Here is a 20,765-nt window from a genome sequence, read left to right as displayed (position 1 = left end):
AAGGGGATGCATATCACTTGTACATACGATGTACCCATTCAACCATGGAAAGACAAATTGCGGTAAACTTTCATTTCACCTCCTGGGCGGTAATCTGACAGAGCGGATCGCCCACCCGTTAAAGAACTCACTTGATTTTCATTTCATTGATTTTAATGGAATGTAAATCGGACGGGGTCTTTGCATTAAAAAAATTCTCCTCATCTCCCCTCTGGTTCTTTTGTCAATTACCTTAAATCTGTGTCCTCTGGTTACCGACCCCCCTGCCAGTGGAAACAGTTTCTCCCTATCTACTCTATCAAAATCCTTCATAATTTGGGACACCTCTATTAAATCTCTCCTTAACCTTCTCTGCTCTAAGGAGAACAATCCCAGCTTCTCCAGTCTCTCCACGTAACTGAAGTCCCTCATCCCTGGGACCATTCTGGTAAATCTCCTCTGTATCCTCTCTAAGGCCTTGACATCCTTTCTAAAGAGTGGTGCCCAGAATTAGACACAGTACACTAGCTGAGGCCTAACCAGTGATTTATAAAGGTTTAGTATAACTTCCGTGCTTTTTGTACTCTCTGCCTCTATGCTTTAATACTCTATATAAAATAATTGTAAACAATTTTACAACACCAAGTTATAGTCCAGCAATTTTATTTTAAATTCACAAGCTTTCGGAGGCTTCCCCCTTCGTCAGGTGAACGATGTTTTTAATGTCAGGTGAACGATGTTTTTAATGTCAGGTGAACGATGAACAATGTTTCACATCGTTCACCTGACGAAGGGGGGAAGCCTCCGAAAGCTTGTGAATTTAAAATAAAATTGCTGGACTATAACTTGGTGTTGTAAAATTGTTTACAGTTGTCAACCCCAGTCCATCACCGGCATCTCCACATCATGTCTATATAAAATAGTCTGCTTATTTGATAGCAGGACCCACTCAATTAAATCACTTTGGTGGCAGATAACAATTGTTTTTAACCACAGTTGGCTGATTCCTGTGCAGAACAGGAAGAAAGAGAAAGGGTGGGGGAGGGGAGAAGAGAGAGGGAGAGAAAGAGAGAGACACCATAGAGAAAGGAAGGTAACGGATGCTGAAACCCAAAGAGCATGCATTAGAACCGACCAGGTTCGCACTGGACTCTGACAATGGCATTCCTGGACCAGCCAATCCTGGCAGTCAGCCCTTCCTGATTCTACAAGGCACCAAGCACCTGTGGTGTACAAAACTGGGACATGAGCTTAACGGTACGTGCTGCAGTGTGCCATGCACCAACGATGATACCAAAACAAATCTGCAATATATGAAGGTCACGGGGCTGGTCTTCCCCTTCCAGTGCTGCTAGCGGGGCGGGGGGGGGGGGTGGGGGTGGTAATTGGTGTGGATTATACTGGACAGGTACTCCGCTGGGACCCAGAGCTCAGCGCCCAAACTTTGTTTTGAGTCTAATTAGCACGAAGGAGGAACGCACCGGGCACACTTGGAGATGCACTATTGGCCACAGTCATAGAGAGGAGGGAATATGGGTGCTCTCTGTGCTTTGAAGACAACGATAACCTTAAAGAGGCAGGCACAGTGGAAGCCCCATAAAAGAAAGAGCTACTGACTTGTGCCCACTGCTGTCTTGGACTATCGTGTCGCCATGGTGAACACCATGGTGATGGGTTAGGTGTTCCAGTTTTGCTGATCCAATAGCATAGCCACGCTGCCCCTCATTATCATCGGTGGGATGAGAATCCCAATTGCACACCTGTTATCAATACATAACGATCAAGAGCGCTTTTCTTGAGAAACCCATAGATTAGGCTGTACAGTAAACCCCTCCCTCTCCCCCAGCCCCGCCTATATAAAAAAAACAGAGTATGATGTAGTAAGGGCCATGGTAGGCAGAGGGTGTGGCACAGTCATGTGAGTTCCGTTAGAAAGGAGGCCATAAACCATGCATGTTACACCAGGGGTCTTAGTGTATCAGGTAATGTTATTGTGGTTACTGTGGGCATTAGGGACACTTACTGATGAATTCTCTCAGGTTCTATGTGAAACTGGGTGTACTGATAATCAGAGACCTGCAGAGAGGCTGAAGAAGTCCCAGGATGGTAAGTCACATTCTACCTCAAGCAACCAATGCAACCTTACCTCTTTAACCACAATGATACCCAACAGTGGAATGCAATGCTATGTTGCATTATGCACTTGAGGGATCTGGGTGATAGTCCCAGCTGCGGCTAGCATTCTTGAGTGGGGAAAAATTTCCCTTTTTAGAATAAATATACAGAAAAGAAATCACAAAGAACTTTCTTTGCTTTTAAATTAAATACTTAAAAAAAAAGTGGGGGAGAGCAAGTCTTTCATGTACCACAGGTGACTCAGCCATTCCACCAAGATGCTGCTCTTGGTGCCCAAGGTGACTTTGTTGGAGAGGCAGTGACATGGCTCTTTGAGGTACTGACTTGCTATGCCATGTTTATCCCTCTGATTTTCCCCACACAGTAAATTGATAAAAATTGATCATTCTTTCTTGAGCCCACTCTCAGTACATTGATGCCAAGATTACACCAGAACAGGGCTCTGCAAATTTTGTATCAGGAATGTCAGTGTTGGGAAAGGGCCATTTCCCAAATTTTGCACCCAGTATCAAATTCAACTGTTCCCAAGGTTAAGTGCAGCACAGGCTAGATGCAGAGTAAAACTCCCTTTACTTTCCCCCCCAACATCCCCTCTTCGCTCCAATCTCAGAAGAGCACCACCTGCCCCAACGATTTGACATTTCCATTTTCAATCCCAATCGCTCTTGTGACCCGGAAGAAACAGTCAACTTATATAGTCCTGAATTAAGCATAGTTTTACCCTGTTGACTCACACTAACAAGCAACTGAGATGAAACTACCCCAAAATCATTTAACTTAGGACACTGAGGGAATCAAGGGATATGGGGATAGGGCGGGAAAGTGGAGTTGAGGTAGAAGATCAGCCATGATCTTATTGAATGGTGGAGCAGGCTCGAGGGGCTGTGTGGCCTACCACTGTTCCTATTACTTATGTTCTTATGTTCTTATCAGGGAGACTTCTGTACTGTCACACTAGGACTCGAATCAATTCAGGTCCATGAAACAAAAGAAGCTTGTGCTAACCAACTGCCCATCCTTTTCGAGTGTTACTCCTGTCAGATGAACATAGATTGACATCAACAACCAATATGGAGGCATCCTAACACCAGAAAAATAAATGTCATGAAAGCTGCTGGATTGCCTTTAAAACACATCTTCAGGTTGATTTTCAAAGCTCTCCGAAGTAGCCTAGCAAGCCACACAGTTCTACAAACAATCACTACTTCCAGAAGAAGGACCAACACCATCTTCTCAGGGCAACTAGGGATGGGCAGTAAATACCAGCACTGCCCACATCCCAAGAACAAATAAAATATGATTCTACAACCTAGGTTGTCCCATCCTGCCCACAGGGGAACAGATAGGGTGGATAGAGAGAAACTATTTCTGCTAGTTGGGGATTCTAGGAGTAGGGGGGACAGTCTAAAAATTAGAGCCAGACCTTTCAGGAGCGAGATTAGAAAACATTTCTACACACAAAGGGTGGTAGAAGTTTGGAACTCTCTTCCGCAAACGGCAATTGATACTAGCTCAATTGCTAAATTTAAATCTGAGATTGATGGCTTTTTGGCAACCAAAGGTATTAAGGGATATGGGCCAAAGGCAGGTGTATGGAGTTAGATCACAGATCAGCCATGATCTTATCAAATGACGGAGCAGGCTCGAGGGGCTGAATGGCCTACTCCTGTTCCTATATTCCTATGTTCCTAGGAGGAGAGCAACCCCAGGGAGAAAAATAACACCTGAAAACAGTTTCAGTAACCATGTTACTTCTTGTACCATTTTGATAATACATTGGTTAAACCGTCCCCTCAAAATACCAGGAACGTTGTAGGAAATGTAGTGCCTGTCACGATTAAGGTGTTAGGCCGTACTTACAACCAGGCCTGTTCTCAGGTACCTTTGACCTCTGCACCATTGTTGAGTCTGATGTTGCTTGTCGCACATTCACTATCGGGACGGATTGTTAATAGGTTTGATGTAGTTAGTAAGCGGATTACCTTTCAGTACAGCAGCAAGCGGGGTAATTTGGGTGGAAGGAACAACTGTGAATGTAAGAGTAAGGTTGAGAGAGTTTAGTTTCACATTGATCCCTAAAAAAGCACAACTGAAAAAAAAAAAGATCCCAGTCGAGTTGAGCAACAACAGACAACATTCAAGAGGTGCAGTGGGGTTGCAACTGAGACGTCAGACAGGGTGATTGAAGGACAAACCCCCAGTTCACCCAGACTGCTTTCCCCTCAGTTACACCTTTCCCCAACAAGTCATCTCCATTACTGCATTCAGTCACACCTGAAAGCGACTTTGTATTTATATTCATATTTTAAAAATATTATTACGTAAATTCTTGCAGTTTTGTGGTCTCCTCTTCCCCCACTTTGTGGCTGAATTATGACATGGCTGGGTGCCCTCAATTTACCTCAGTCACCAACATCCAATTTAGCTCGACCAAAGAGCTGACACGATGGGCTGAATGGCCTCCTTCTGTGCTGTATCCGATTACGATACTATGAAAGGGCCTTTCAAGTTGCAGCATATAGATCAGGTGCGATTGAATTTCCATGGAAGGAGCACCGTGGTCAAACATTTCTGTCTTTCTAGGAGCAGTATTATATTTTTAACAATGAATGATCAGTAAGATTTGGCATGTGCCGTTATTTTTCTATCTCGACGATCTTCACGGAGATGCTTTTACACAGAGACTCCACCTCTGAAAGTACTCAGATGTTTGTCCGAACGAGTTGGCCATCACCTTTGGTTTCCTGAACTTCTGCTTCCGATAGAATCGGAATTTCAAGCATGACCACAATGCCCCTTTAATTAATGACACGGGAAGAAAAATACAAACTGCGGAAATAGTGAACTTTTACCAGCACAGTTGCTGGAAGCACTAAAACATCACTGGGCTGTACAGTTTCTCAAATTGCCCTCCTGAATTAAGGGGCCCACCACTGTTATGCTATATTGAAGATGCTGGTTTACACACTTGGATGTCTATCCCTCAGCTACTTGTGCACAGGCTCAATAGGCCCATTTTCCAAGTTGTCAGGCCCAATATATAAAATCAATGCGTATTCCGTGCAAACACCACAACCCCCATGGATCTCCTCATCTGAGAAACCTGTTTGGGTGATGCACCTCCCTATTCCATCTTTGGACTGCTCTTACGTTGAGTGGGAATTGGCATCCAGATGTGGTACCAGATGTCAGAGATCAAACCCAATTAAAACGTTCAGCATCGTTCCTTCCAGTAACAGGAAGGTTGGTCGAGATGGTCCATGTTCAGAATTCAAACCACCTTGATCTTCTAGTCACTGGGTTTCTAAAAAAAACTTTGGGATTTAAACTGCCTTTCCTCTTTACGATCCAAACACGCGCCCCCTCCCACCAATAACTCATACCAAACCAGATTTCACTTAGAAGCTTTACACTCGGTAAAGGGTCTGTCTGCCATGGGCCTGTGACTAGTTTGGTTTAGATACTGCAACTCAGAATTGTTCCGAATCTGCCTTCCTCACCATCTTGCTACCTCCTCCAGTGCCGGTCTTGCTATGGACCACCCACCCAGACACCCTTTACTGACATTAAAGGGGTGAGATTTGATGGGCCAAAGGACCTTTTCTCATCCTTAACTTTTCTTTTGTTCTTATTTGTTCCTCTTAATATGGCAGCTCAGGCATTATGGTACTTGCCTGAAATAAATAATCTATAAACATACGGTCTAAGGGTCACGCTCAGTCGACAAGATGGAGGCCGTAAAAGCAGCAGTCACCATGGCAACAACGGTGAAAATGCACCAAGCGAGCATAAAGCAGGTTAAACACCAACCAGTTAAACATCTAACATGTTAAAAGCACTACCAGCAGATGACCCATCTGCTCAAGCATTAGTCTTCAGCCTCAGGGCTGTCCATCATTTAAAAACGCCCCTATTGCCTAGGAAGTTGTGCTATGATCTTGGACGGAGTACTGTGGGGATAAAAAAAATTCCACCTTTTCCTTTAATGGGGGAGGGGAATGGAGCTTGAATGAAAAATTGAGAAATGTCCAATTTCTGCCTCACTAGAAGAGTGGTGGTATTAAATTCACTTCACTCCCAACTTGCGGTTTGGAATTGCAGAGCGAATAAGATCATTAAATTTACCTAGAACAGTGAGGCGTGCCTTGGCTGAGTCACTGTCCAGTTCTGTGCTGGCTACGCACGTATACGTCCCCTCATCTCGCTCAGACACATTGATGATTGTTAAAGAATCCTCATCTTTCTTCATCCTGAAAGTAAAGACAGACTTAAGACACTTCCATTTTTCCCCCTTTCCTCCCAACTTTATTCCCTTCTCCCCTGGAAGTACTGACCCATGCTAGTTGAGGTACTGACCCATACTAGTGAGGTACTGACCCATACTAGTGAGGTACTGACCCATACTAGTGAGGTACTGATCCATTCTAGTTAAGGTACTGACCAATACTAGTGAGGTACTGATCCATTCTAGTTAAGGTACTGACCCATACTAGTGAGGTACTGATCCATTCTAGTTAAGGTACTGACCCTTACTAGTGAGGGTACTGATCCATTCTAGTTAAGGTACTGACCCATGCTAGTGAGGTACTGACCCATTGTGGTGAGGTACTGACCCATGCTAGTGAGGTACTGATCCATTCTAGTTAAGGTACTGACCCATACTGGTGAGGTACTGACCCATACTAGTGAGGTACTGATCCATTCTAGTTAAGGTACTGACCCATACTAGTGAGGTACTGATCCATTCTAGTTAAGGTACTGACCCACGCTAGTAAGGTACTGACCCATAGTGGTGAGGTACTGACTCATACTGGTGAGGTACTGACCCATACTAGTTAAGATACTGACCCATACTGGTGAGGTACTGACCCATACTAGTTAAGGTACTGACCCCTACTCGTGAGGTACTGACACATGCTAGTTAAGATACTGACCCATACTGGTGAGGTACTGACCCATGCTAGTTAAGGTACTGACCCATGCTGGTGAGGTACTGACCCCACAGGGGCTGGTTGCCCTCCAGTACTTCCCCCAAGTGTCCATTTCTCATGCATCAGTAGACACTGGGGTTAATTCTCCAAACCTACTGACCAATTGGCACTTGGCCTACAATTTCTTTCCATTGATGGAAACTCATGGGCATTAAACCTGCAATTTTCTGACACGCACTACCGGTGGGGGGGGGGGGGGGTGTTCCCTGTTCCCATCTTGTGCTCGGAAAATCTGCCCTACCGAGCGTCGCCAGGTTACCCGATCCAATCCTGGCCAAAGTCCACACGGGTGCACGTTTCAGCAGGACAACAATCTAGAATGGGAATCCTGGCAGATTTATGGTTGTGCTCCTTAGCTCAGCTGTACTGAGGTCAATTGCACCGTGCCAACCTCTGCTCAGCACACCAAGAAGTGCGATGACTTGAGTCATTAAAAAGAGAGTGGACAGTCTGTTGCTTGTGGTCCCGGCCAAAAAGCTGGAGCCCGTGGGATAGAACAACTCCAGCAAGGATAGAAAAAACCCTGAGGCGATGAGGAAGCAACAAACAGGAGGAAGGACCACTCACCTCCACGGTAAGGATAGAATTTTGTCGTCTTTCAGCCAGGTGACCGTCAGTCTCATTGTTGGATCGTGTCTCACTTTACAGTCAAATTTTGCAGCAAGCGATCTCTTAACTGTGATAGATTCTGGGGCCTTTATAATCCTTGTAGGGTCTAAATTAATGGCAAACGAAATAAAGAAAAGCTTGTGTCACATTATCATTAATGCGACTGGGGGAAACATACCATTGGAAGGATGCACTTCACACCCTTTAAGATAAAAATTCCTATTTATTTGTTACTTTCTGTACCCATCCCATTTGTTGCACACCACTTCCTGCCTTGGAGCTCGCACAACCAACTTGCTCCGTGACCAACTCTAACGTCACTCCGTATCCTGTTGCTCGGAAGTCGGTGGGAGTGGGTGAGCAACCTCAACTACACCTCTACGATTGCACAACTAAGGAGCTGACAATTGGAGAGATCACAAATACGAGCCTGTCAATCCAGGTCAGAGGATGTTAGTACGCACACAAACATTATGCAAATACATTAATCAGTGAATCACCTGAGGAAACTGAACCCATAATGTCAATCGAATATCACAGATAATTTGTGATAAAACCATCTCACCTCTTCGAGCATGGTTTGAGTACCTGGACCACTTTAATCTTTCTTTGCTGAAGCAAAATAGTTGTTGACGCATTGAGGATCAAGCTTGCGACCATCTTAATCTACTCAGTTCAAGGGTACACCAACCCACACACTTTACCCACTGAGACATCCCGAAAAGAAGCAAACAGCTTGACAATGAAAACAGGAAAGGAAAGAGCCAGTACCTCCTGAAATCTCTTTCTCTTTGGAAACCCATTCCAGTGAGTTTCTGATAAACAGGTCAATTAAAAACAAAACCCATACCAGGTGCTGTGCAAGTCAACAAGTCAAACCTACACAGTGACTGAAGCCTCACTACCTGACACAACAATCTTACCTTTCACCTCCAGCCGCCACTTGTTCTCAGCCTTGCCCAGCATGTTGGTTGCTATGCAGGTGTAGGTTCCCTCATCAGCCTTCCGAGCTCTTCGCAATTCTAAAGTCCCGTTGTCGTGGATGATGTAGTTTCCTCCATAAAGATTGTTGCCCTGTCCATCCTTAAACCTCAAGACACAAAGGAACAACTTCAGAGAAAGGATGGGATGTCACTCGATGTTATAAAGCTATCCAATCAGAAATAAGAGCATGTTTTTTGGCGATTAGTTTGAAGGAAATCTGTAATATTTATCACAGTTTGACATATGAAAGCAGATCCATATTTGTTAACGGACATAATACAGAGAGTAGGGATTAACGGGTCATTTTCAGGTTGGCAGGCATGTGGGGTAACGCAAGGATCGGTGCTTGGGCCTCAGCTAATTACAATCTATATTAATGACTTGGATGAAGGGACTGAGTGTAATGTATCCAAGTTTGCTGACGATACAAAGCTAGGTGGGAAAGTAAGCTTTGAGGAGGACACAAAGAGTCTGCAAAGGGATATAGACAGGTTAAGTGAGTGGGCAAGAAGGTGGCAGATGGAGTATAATGTGGGGAAATGTGAGCTTATTCACTTTGGTAGGAAGAATAGAAAAACAGAATATTTTTTAAATGGTGAGAAACTATTAAATGTTGGTGTTCAGAGAGAATTGGGTGCCCTGGTACAAGAAACACAGAAAGTTAGCATGCAGGTACAGCAGGCAATTAGGAAAGCAAATGGCATGTTGGCCTTTATTGCAAGGGGGTTGGAGTACAAGAGTAAGGAAGTCTTGCTACAATTGTGCAGGGCTTTGGTGAGACCTCACCTGCAGTACTGCATACAGTTTTGGTCTCCTTATCTAAAGACACGGCCATTGCTGAAATTAATTAACTTTTAAATTTGAGATCGTTTGAGTCTGGCGTGAAAGGAAACGCGGCATTGGAGGACGTTGACATGGCTGTGGTGTGCTAACTTGGCCCAATCTGGACTTCAAACCCCACCCCCCACTCCCACCATTGCTTAGCCCATAGCTCCACCCCAGTCCTTTTGTGATTCGAACCCAATTCCTCAATATCACCCCACACCATTCTGATTCTCTCCTGTGCTCCCTATTAAAGGCTCACTGTCCTCATGGAGGAATGTTTTGTCAAATTATTTTTCACTTTTAAACAAAAGCACGGCACAAACGAGGTTGAAATGCGTCATTGCTCCATTTATGCATAAGGTCACATGAGTTAACTCATTCCTTCAGCAATAAAAAGTTTCATTCAAGTATTTTTCTTGGAGACAATGCCAATTTAAGAGGACCTACCCACATCTTTCAGAATGATATCGGGGCTTTGAGGGTTATATTACGAGGGACAGGTTGCATAAACTTGGCTTGTATTCCCTTGAGTATAGACGATTGAGGGGTGATCTGATTGACGTGTTTAAAATGTTAAAAAGGATTTGATGGGGTAGATGCAGAGAGGCTATTTCCTCTGGTGGGGGAATCCAAAATAAGGGAGCATATCCTTAAAATTAGAGCCAGGCTATTCAGGAGCGAAATCAGGAATCACTCAAATGGATGCAGAAATCTGGAACTCTCTCCCCCCAAAAGGCTGTCAATGCTGGGGTTCAATTGGAGCTTTTGAGACTGAGATCGATAGATTTTTGCTAGGTGAGGGTATCAAGAGATATGGAGCAAAGGCAGGTAAATGGAGTTGAGGTGCAGATCAGCCATGATCTAATTGAATGACGGAGCAGGCTCGAGGGGCAGAATGGCCTCCTCCTGTTCCTAATGTTCCAATGTTTCCTCCTCTTTACATCATTGATTTCCTTTGAAAGTTGCAGAGTCTCCTGTATAAAACTGATCGGTGGACCCACTTGAACTACAGAGAGAAATGGCTCAGAAATTAATACCTTATCAACGATACAGTAACCTGTCCCTTACCATCGCAGGATGGGGATTGGTGAACCAAAGAATCGACATTCCAGCCTTGTCCGGTTATTTTCAATCACTTTGGCGATTTGGTTCCGCCGGGACAGTATTCTGGGTTGAACATCTGTAAACAAAGAACATTCCAAGCTTACCAAATATACTAATGACTAGGTGTTGTGGTGTAGTACTTAGTGTCCTTTCAGCTTAAGAACGGTAGAATTGCAGTCAATGGCACCAAAGTTCTTCATAGCCATTTAATTACACCTTGAAGTGCCGTCACTGTTGTTTTGCAAACAAATTGCCCACAGCAGAGTCCAACAAATGGTAATGAGATGAAAGACTAGTTAATCTGGTGGTTAAGGATTCATTGTAACCAGGACGCCAGGGAAATTGCCTGCTTTTCTTTGAAAAACCACAATGGGAATCATTTACATGCGGCTGGCCCACTTTAACACCTCATCTGATAGACGGCACCTCTGCCAATGCAGCACTCCCATAGCACTTATCAGAGTTCCAGCCGAGTTTACGTGCTCAAGTCTCTGGAGAAGGGCACGAACCCACAATTGTTGGACTCAGAAGCAAGAGTGCTACCACTGAGCCAAGGATAACACCAGGACCTGTGGACTGGGTGGCACAGTATAGTAGACATTGTCCCTTCACCCAGCATCTGATAACTTGGTGGTGCTTTACATAATATAGCTATATAAAAGAGAGACTAAAGGGTAAGTAAAAGAATACTCTTTGTTCTTGTTAAAAATTGACAATTGTGGATGGCCCTTCAATGTCTGCCTCAGACTGTTATCACCTTCAGATCTGAACAACCACCAATTAGCCTTTCTCTGTTGTTTTTCCTTCTAAGGACCCAGCTATTGGATGATGCAAAGGGTGAACAGTTAGCAACTTCTAGTTACACAGGCCTACATTGGGCTGCTTCTATAGCACATCACATGCTTTATATGAACGCAAGGAAGAGTGATAAGAAAAGACCATAAGGCCCACCTATTCTCACTTCATCCATTCTATCCTCGTACACCGCCCGCTGGTGATGCTAACTCCTGGAGGAGGCAAAAAAAACCTGCGGCCAACTTCAGGTAAGAAAAAAAAATCCCTGACTCCCTAAAGCAATTGAGCAGGCTCCAAAAGACCATTATTAGGCGAAAAGCATCACTAAACATGTTTAGCTAATTGGACTTGGGGATTTCCTGGCATCGTCTGAGCAGAGCATTTAAAACAAATTCTAATGTTTCTTATATATTAAATACAGCATTTCCTGACCTAACATTTAATGTTACTCGATGTGAAATCTAAATTATTGCCACAGCCATTCCTAATATTAATTAGGAAGCACTGGGAAATCATTGATTATGTTCCATTGAAATTCTTACCCTGGTTTATAGAACGGTTCCCAGATGAGGCACCAGACAAGCCAGACATCAGACAATTTACTTTTGCATGTTACATCAGCTTTGAGACGACGAGGTTTGATTCTTAGTATTTCTCGCCATTGCGCTGCAATGATTTTCATTCAACGTGACTGGCAGGGGGCTCGGCTGAACAGACATACCTGTCCCGCAAGCTCCCACGTCAAGGGAGGAGCATTTCATTCAAGGTGGTAACTGATTGACAGCACAGTGAACCAATCCTCAGCGTACAGAGTTGAGAGGGCAGAGGACTTCCCCCTCTGTCTCTCTGGTATCCAGTTTATCTGTTCCTTTTCAGATCTTAACTCCTTTGATAAGATCATCCCTAAGTTGCCTTTTTCCCAGTGCCAGCATTGCCAGGACCTTCACTCTATCCTCATAGATCAGGCGTCCAATTCCATTTATCAGCTTAGTTGCCCTTCCTTGTACGCCCTCCAAGGCCAGGACATCCCAACTCAAGGCAGTAACCCTCCAAGTTGGGACACTGTGGGCACAGTGATAAGCCAACACTTCCAGCTCAACACCAACCATCAAGGAGAAGCATGTAGCCTTTAAACATACCAAGAATGCTGATGAACGCGTTGGCCAATAAGTATCCATGCTCGTTGGAGGCGTTGCACTGGTACACAGCGCTGCTCCCGATCTGCACTTCCCGGAAGATGATTGTATCCCCAGAGACTTCGCGGCTTGGATTCTGAGGAGCCTCTTTAGAGAAAGAAAGAGACAGATGTGTCATTGTTTAATTTACCTTCCCTTAGAGTGTTGTCCCACATGCTGTGAGATACTAAGGGCTTCACAAAAAACAATTCTTGACATGGTGGGGGTAAATTTGACTTTGGGCGACAGTGTAAAATGGGTGATATCGAATTGGCCCATTATTCGCCCTGCCCGATTTCTCCCCTCCATTTTACCAGGATATATCAGAGAATTAGGGAGGTACACCAGGACCAGAAGGACAGACAGAAGCCACAAAACTGTGATCATTAACTCACTTTCTATGGGTTCGCCATTCACCAGCCACTGGATATCAGGCTTGGGGTTCCCATTGGCCCGGCACATCAATCTGCCGTATTCCCCAGGAGCCAGGACCAGGTTCTGGGGCTCGTTCAGCCAATAAGGTGCAGCTTTGAGAATAAAAAAGATGACAAACTGATTGTTAGCTGAACACTAGATAGATTATAGAACGAGTACAATCATCATTTTTAGATTATTCTAATGCTTTATGAGGGCTAAATCCCAATTGATTTTGTTCGGTTCATTAGGTCAAGACCAAGCCCATTAAAGATCCCATTAAAAATGACGTCCTGAGATATGTGCCGGAATTTCAATGTTCATTGTGACACTTTGCCGCTTCCAGGAACGAGAAATGAGATCGGAAAATTGCACTCAGGATGCGACACTGAAAGCTCTCGCTGTGGCTCCGGCTGAGGTCAGCTAACTTAACAAAGACCGGGGATGAAACCTGGGGCTTTGTTGGTCTGTGTGGTTCAGTCCCACGCCACGCAGTTGTTTAACCACTCAGCCCTCGGGGGAGCTCTGGAAATCCCTTTAAAAGAGTTACATTATTAGATTAATCCCAGACCACTTTAAACACCCTGCTCAACTACCCTGACCCCCTGCCACCCAAACCCACCATGTCTATCACTTGGGAATGTTGAACCCAGACATTTGCATTCATTGTAATGCAAACTTTCCCTAGTGCAGGTTCTGGGATCTGTTTCTGCCTGGGGTGGAGATCTCCTTGTACAAGAGGGAGGTACCTTGTGATGTTAATCAAGGCCAGAATGGCCTCCTGGACTAGTTTCAATCGCCTAAGAGGGGGGTCAGAGAGCAATCTCCCAGATTCCCGTGCCTCCCACCCCCCCCCCCCAATTTGTTTGAGCTTTTATCTGGGGTTTTTCGCCTCTCCCAGGAGATTGCATGGCTCAGGGTGGGGTATGCATTGCGATGGATAAGGCATCACAATTATATAGGACAGGCTGGATGGAGCAGTAGCTCTTTTCCTGTTTGTTATTTTCTGGATGTTCATATATTTGCCAGGTGAAAAGGCAGTATTTGGAAAACCAGGGCCCTGAATTTCCTCAGACTTTCTTCCGCTGTTCCACAGTAGCTTCATTGGAAATTCCTAAGGTGGATGGTGCAGTTTGTCACTATGCTGTCCTTTCACCTTTAAGACCTGGGTTCTACTCCAGCCTAGACTGGCGGGCACAAAATCTCCAATTATCACTCACTTAGAGGGCATAAGCACAACCGGGGTGTGGGAAGTGGAAACACTGTAAGGAATACGGGAGGAGGCCATTCAGCCCATCGAGCCTGCTCTGCCATTCACTTAGATCATGGCTGATCTGTAACTCAACTCCATTTATCCGCCTTTGCTCCATATCCCTTGATAACCTTACCCAACAAAAATCTAACGATCTAAGCTCCAATTGTCCCTCAGCATCCACAGTCTTTTGGGGAAGAGAATTCCAGATTTCTATACCCTTCATGTGAGAAAAGTGCTTCCTGATTTTCCTCCTAAATGGCCTGGCTCTAATTTTGAGATGATGTCCTCTCGTTCTGGATTCCCCCCATCAGAGGAAACAGTTTCTCCGTATCGACCCTATCAAATCCTTTTAACATTTTAAACACCTCGATCAGTTCACCCTTCAATCTTCTATACTCAGTCGTCTATACAAGCCGAGATATTGCAACCGTTCCTCATAAATTAACCCACTAAGGCCATCGTACTTCTGAGGTTGAGGTTAAGCTACATTGTTGGCGCAAAGCAGAGGAGGTTTTCCTTTGCATCTGAGCAGTGCAACATCTGACAAATGAGCGCTTGACGCTGAAAATGGGGGCAAAGGACAGAAAACGTTCCTCAGCACCGACATCTCTCCGAAAGCTCTCCAATAATAAATGGGAAAGTAAATTAACTCACGGGTGGAAACGCAACGCAACCCTCTGTGAAGTGTCCCCTACAAAAAGCTTATCACCAACTTACTTTCACGAGACTTGGAGGCCCTGCAGTGAGGTCAGCCGATTAATCTGCAATGAGATCTGAATGGTCTCCTTCTGTGCTGTATCATTCAATGAGAGTTGTTACTTGGCTAACAGCGTCTACTCTGCAATGGAAGCTCTTCCCAACAAACTGAGATCTAAAGATGGCGAACTTAAAGTAAGAGCAATATTCACCTCGACAGAACGCGGGGCGGAGGGGGGCTGCGGGATGGAAGCTGGAGCAGTGACTTAAGAGATCAGAATGGAATCATCACCTTTCACTCTCACTGTAATGGTGTGCCTTATGCTTCCCATTTTATTGGACGCCAGGCAGAAATACTCGCCCGAGTTTTCCTCGGACACATCAGTGATCCTCAGCGTCTTGTTGAAGTTTTCAATTCGCACCTTTTTCCACGGCAGCTCGCCGCCTTTCTTGTACCAGATAATATCCGCCGTGGGCCTGAAAATGAAAGGATTTATTCCAGAGACACGGATCAAATGGCAACGGAGGACCTTGTTTAACTCTGTACAAGTTCTAAATAGAAAACAGTCCGTCACAGTCTCTTCAGAGTCAACTAGGGGGTTGCCAACCCTTCTGGATTGGCCTGGAGCCTCCAGGAATTAAAGATTAATCTCCAGGACACTGCAGCGAGCAGCACCCGGGAGAAAAATCATAAGGGGCATGAAAACATTTGTGTTTTTAAAAAAATTTTCTTTGAACATTTTTGTTAACTAGTTATAAAGGTATTGGACAGGTGGCGGGGGGGGGTGGAAAAGGCTGTTTGACTGACAGTCAAGAATTATCCAATTGGGTAATGAAGAGTCTGTTCACTTTCCAATTGGCCGTGGGACGGCGGGGCATCGAAAGGATGGAGTGTGGAGGGAGGGGCGTTTGGAGGTGCGTGCATGCACGCGTACACATGCATACACACGCACACACACACACACACACATGTACACACTCACTCACACTAGCTAGCTGGTATAAGTAAAAGTGACCATGAAGCTGATGGATTGTCGCAAAATCCTAACTGGTTCATGAACGTCCTTTATTGAAGGAAACCTGCCGTCCTTACCCGGTCCGGCTTATATGTGACTCCAATCCCACACCAACATGGTTTACTCTTAACTGCCCTCTCAACTGGTCTAGCAAACCACTCAATTGTATCGTAGGAACATAGGAACAGGAGTAGGCCATTCAGCCCCTCGTGCCTGCTCCGCCATTTGATAAGATCATGGCTGATCTGTGATTTAACTCCATATCCCTGCCTTTGGCCCATACCTTTGGTTGCCAAAAAGCTATCTATCTCAGATTTAAATTTAGCAATTGAGCTAGTATCAATTGCCGTTTGCGGAAGAGAGTTCCAAACTTCTACCACCCTTTGTGTGTAGAAATGTTTTCTAATCTCACTCCTGAAAGGTCTGGCTCTAATTTTTAGACTGTGCCCCCTACTCCTAGAATCCCCAACCAGCGGAAATAGTTTCTCTCTATCCACCCTATCTGTTCCCCTTAATATCTTATAAATCAAAAGTGCTATCTGCAGCAGTTTGCCCACCACAACAAGAAGGCTCACCACCACCTTCGCAACTAGGAATGAGCACGAAATCCCGTCTTGCCAGCAACGTCCACACCCCGAGAATGAATTAAAAAATAGTTATAGCCCTAGTTTTACGTACACTCCTGATGCGATACATTCCAGTAAAAGGTCTTCTCCTCGTAGAATGATTCTGCTGCTGGACGTCCCTGTTGGCGACATGAACCTTGGGATCTGCTCTGTGACTGGTCGAGCTAGGAACAGATATATACAGCAATGAGTTGAAAGCCAAAAATCAAAGGAAACCAGTAACTGAGAAAAACAAGGCCCAACTCATTCAGTGAACGGCTTTAGACATCATCACTGGGAAGACAGCTGTTAAAATACGTGGTTTACTGTAAAGAAAGAAAGGCAGTGCAGTCATTCAATTCTTCAAAAACTCAGGTCAGATGTTTAACCCAGCGCCTTATCTGGGTTGTACACAGAACAGTTATCATTTATTTCATGATGTGGAAGATTTTTCTATAAATATCAGGAGTCTTGTAGAAGACACACTTAATTCCTGTCACACTTTAGCCATCACACTTCAGGTCTCGCACTTTAGCGTCTCCTCTGACTCACTGTGAACAACTCCACGGAAGATTTGCTACTCGTGGGGGAATTCCTGTGACATTCCTCTGCTACTTTAATGGGAACGTTAAAAGGATTCGCATCTTCATTTAAAATGGGGAATGCTCGGAGACTGCAATATAATTAAGCTTAATGCAATAATAGAAAAGGAAACACAAAAGTAGAGGACGAGGGGAATTGGCTGGGGAAAAGCAAAAGATAAAAAGGGATCTCGTCTAGATTAAATGGAAGGAACAATTGGTAAACAGACCAGTAGATTGACAATGGGAAATATCTAAACAGGAGGTGGAAAAGGTACAAATCAAGTAAAACATAAGGGAGTGTTTTGAAAGTTTGGGTTCCACGCACGAGTAGGGAGGTTAGATCAAATTTGAAATTGAAAAAAATATTTAATGCTTACTGGGCAGACAATAAAAATGAAAGCCAGGACAAATATAAATAATATAGGAAAGTTACAAAAAAGGAGACCAGAAAGGCTAAGAGAGAGCATGAGAGAAAATTTGCATAAAAACATGAAGGGTGATTAAAAAAAACTTCCTCCAGGCACATTGATATTAAAAGGATAGGACCGGAGAGAAAGGAAATGGGAGACACTAAATAGTTTGCCTCAGTTTTCACAGAGCAGGTGGATATTGGGAGCAGAGATCCTACCAGAGGTGAGTGTGGAGCAGTTAGTGGAGGTTATTATTCAAAGGGAGTAAATTGCTCAAACTTAAGGAAGGCAAATCATCAGGGCCTGACAGTTTACGTCCCAGGATCCCGAGAGAAGAAACAGTGGAGATTCTGATTATGAATTTCCAAGATTCAATGATAAGGAAAATGGTGCCTGAGGACTGGAGAGATGGCAAATGTGGCTCCCTTCTTCCAAAATGGAGACAGGGATAATCCTGGGAATTATAGGCTGGTTAGTCTCACATCAGTTGTTGGTGAATTGTTGGAGCCCTAAATTCTGGTCCGGATGAAGGGCAGAGAGCTGGCAGGATCCGATGGGATAGAATTTGTGATGGTGCTTGTATACAACAGGACTCTGCTCTGTTTCTTTTGGCCAACCATTTTCCAGCCGGGGGTGTTTGAATGAGACTGACGATCGCAAATCTTTGTGGACAGCAAAAATTCACTTCATGACGTGTTGACTTTCCTGAGTAGATGGGCATGAGATGTTTTCGAGGTGTATGAACATCAACTTACTCAGAACTGGTTGAAACAATAGTTATAAGCAAGTTATAGTGTTATTAAGAGAAGATAGTTGGATAATTGGACAGCTCTTTCAAAGAGCCGGCACAGACACGATGGACCGAATGGCCTCCTTCTGTGCTGTACGATTCTATGATACGTTTGTTGTGTTAGTGGCTTTAGTGAGGTTGGGGACTGTGGGAAAACAGAGAAGGGGGTCATTTAAATTCTGAAAATTATCTCATAAATTGAAGGGGCTCCGGAGATATGGCATGACAATATCAAAATTGAAAATCCAGGGTGTAGGAAATGATCCTAGCTGTTTAATCTTTGCAACAGTAATACATTTTTAACATCTGGGAGTTTAAACCCGATCTTGGAGCAGTAACTCAGGCCACCAGCGCCATTAATTTCGGGTCTAAGTGGTAGTGCTGTGAAAACGGGCTTTAATGCAGGAAAATCACAATCGCCGTTGATTTTAATGGGGGGGGGGGCGGAACAATGATAATTAACTTCTGACTGTTTTCAGAGAGGGTAATGGTGGAGTGGGCGCTAAAGTTGCACGAAAATCAATGGCGTAAGTCACTTACTCCCTAATTTCCTCTTTTGCGCCATTGGAGCATCCCAGTGAATTAGGCGCACCATTACACCAGCACAAGACCCCAGGAAAATCAGAGCCGTTAACTCAGGCACACTTTGCTAAGGGTTAAAACTAAACATCCAGGCAGTTTCTCTTAGTTAAACACACTACGGAGTCGGAGAAGGGCAGCGACGATTACAATGTTTACAAACCTGAGATACCAAGAGAGGTTGAGAGAAGACAAATCCGTTCCTATTGCAACCGAGATTAAGCGACTGGACATGATGCAAGTCTTTAAAACAATGAAGGGAACTGACAATATGGAGGTTGGTAAGGTACGATAGACTCAGAGGGCATGATTATAACCTTAACAGAAAGAACTTGTATTTATGTGGCATCTTTCATATCCTCAGGATGACCCAAATTCCCTTTACAACCAATGAAGATACTTTTGAAGTGTATTCACTGTTGTAATGTAGGAAACACGGCAGCCAATTTTTGTGCAGCAAGATCCCACAAACAGTCACGAAATAATGACCGGATAATCTGTGGTTGAGGAATAAATATTGGCCAGGACACCGGGGAGAACTCCCCTGCTCTTCTTCGAAATAGTGCCTTGGGATCTTTTCCAGCCACCTGAGAGGGCAGACGGGGCCTTGGTTTTAATGTCTCATCTGAAAGACGGCACCTCCGACAGTGCAGCACTCCCTCAATACTGCACTGGAGTATCAGCCTAGATGAGTGACACTTAAACACACAACCTCTGACTCAGAGGCAAGAGTGCTATCATCGAGTCACGGCTGACACTTGGAGAGGCAGATGGGTTGTCAGGGTGTGATTTATGGCCTTTTTTCTTTCTCTTGGCTTCTTTCTTTTAACACTGTTGAGGAGCCAGATAGGAGTGGCCTAGTGAGGAAACAATGGCTTTGGTTTTTCCCTCCCTATCCTGTAGGCAAGCCCCTGGCCTCTGCCTTACAGAGTATCCAGGATCAGCACACAATGCACGGGGGAACCATAAGTGTGTACATTCCCTGACATTCTGTGCCACAATCCTGCCACAGTATCACAGAGATACTTTAACAAAAGGAAGACAGCAATCAGTGACCATTTATATTGCAGCTACAGTATTAGTAAGTTATTGAGTTATTGGGTTAACAGCGGCAGTATCTCATGGAGCTGCCCCACACAAATTACATATTTTTAAAAAATCTTTAAACATCCAATCCTGTTTCTTGATGATGGCAGAATTTACGAAAGGAGCATCAAAAAGGCCATTCCCCCACCACCGCCCCCCCAGACTGTGTGGAAGATTCTGTGGAGCAGTCACATTGTCTGGGATAGTTAGTCATATTAACCCAACAGACAGTGGCAAAAACTTCCCAGGATTCGTGATCAGTGGTGAGGCCTTGCACGGGGTTCACTGCTCAACATTTTCCAGCCAAAGAAGTCAATAGCGCAAATGCACCCATCATTTTCCGACAAGTCACCTCGCTGCATGCAAAGCCTCCCCGTTGGCGCTGGGCCACCGAAAATCTCGCCCCACATGCGCAAATCTGAGACGAGGTAAAGGCGTTCAGCGTTGGAAGCTGGGCAGAGCAGTGCGAGGTGAAAACTGAATATCGTGGGGTGTGATAACTTTTGAAAGCAGCAAATGTCAAATTCGGTCAAGGCAATCCCTAATCTGACTCAAATCACTTTTGTTAGCGTATCGTTTGACTCATTTATGACCATCTGTTTCCTCAGGGCCATCGAGAATCCTGCAGGCTTCAGCTTACTACTAGGCCACACATAAATGTAGCAAGGAAGACTACTCTTTATCCTCTGAGTTTCTCTTAAATTTTTGATGAATTTTGTTCGTTGGGGTGAG

The 20,765-nt window shown here is 44.5% G+C and overlaps 1 protein-coding gene across 1 annotated transcript in view; it reads right to left on the bottom strand.

Annotated features, from left to right (window-relative positions):
• Positions 1–20,765, bottom strand: part of nfasca (neurofascin homolog (chicken) a) — a 113,743-nt gene that overhangs the window by 56,401 nt on the left and 36,577 nt on the right. The window contains exons 8-16 of the mRNA XM_068007659.1: positions 16,658–16,769; positions 15,256–15,440; positions 12,994–13,125; positions 12,563–12,706; positions 10,593–10,704; positions 8,639–8,805; positions 7,674–7,821; positions 6,241–6,365; positions 4,098–4,142 (exon numbers count right to left, since the gene is read on the bottom strand). Of these exons, the coding sequence (XP_067863760.1) occupies positions 4,098–4,142; positions 6,241–6,365; positions 7,674–7,821; positions 8,639–8,805; positions 10,593–10,704; positions 12,563–12,706; positions 12,994–13,125; positions 15,256–15,440; positions 16,658–16,769 (1,170 nt within the window). The remainder of the gene's footprint in view (positions 1–4,097; positions 4,143–6,240; positions 6,366–7,673; positions 7,822–8,638; positions 8,806–10,592; positions 10,705–12,562; positions 12,707–12,993; positions 13,126–15,255; positions 15,441–16,657; positions 16,770–20,765) is intronic.

This window comes from Heptranchias perlo, chromosome 27, assembly GCF_035084215.1.
Source record: "Heptranchias perlo isolate sHepPer1 chromosome 27, sHepPer1.hap1, whole genome shotgun sequence".
Classification (NCBI taxonomy): Eukaryota; Metazoa; Chordata; class Chondrichthyes; order Hexanchiformes; family Hexanchidae; genus Heptranchias; species Heptranchias perlo.
This window is presented reverse-complemented; position numbering and strand designations above follow the sequence as displayed.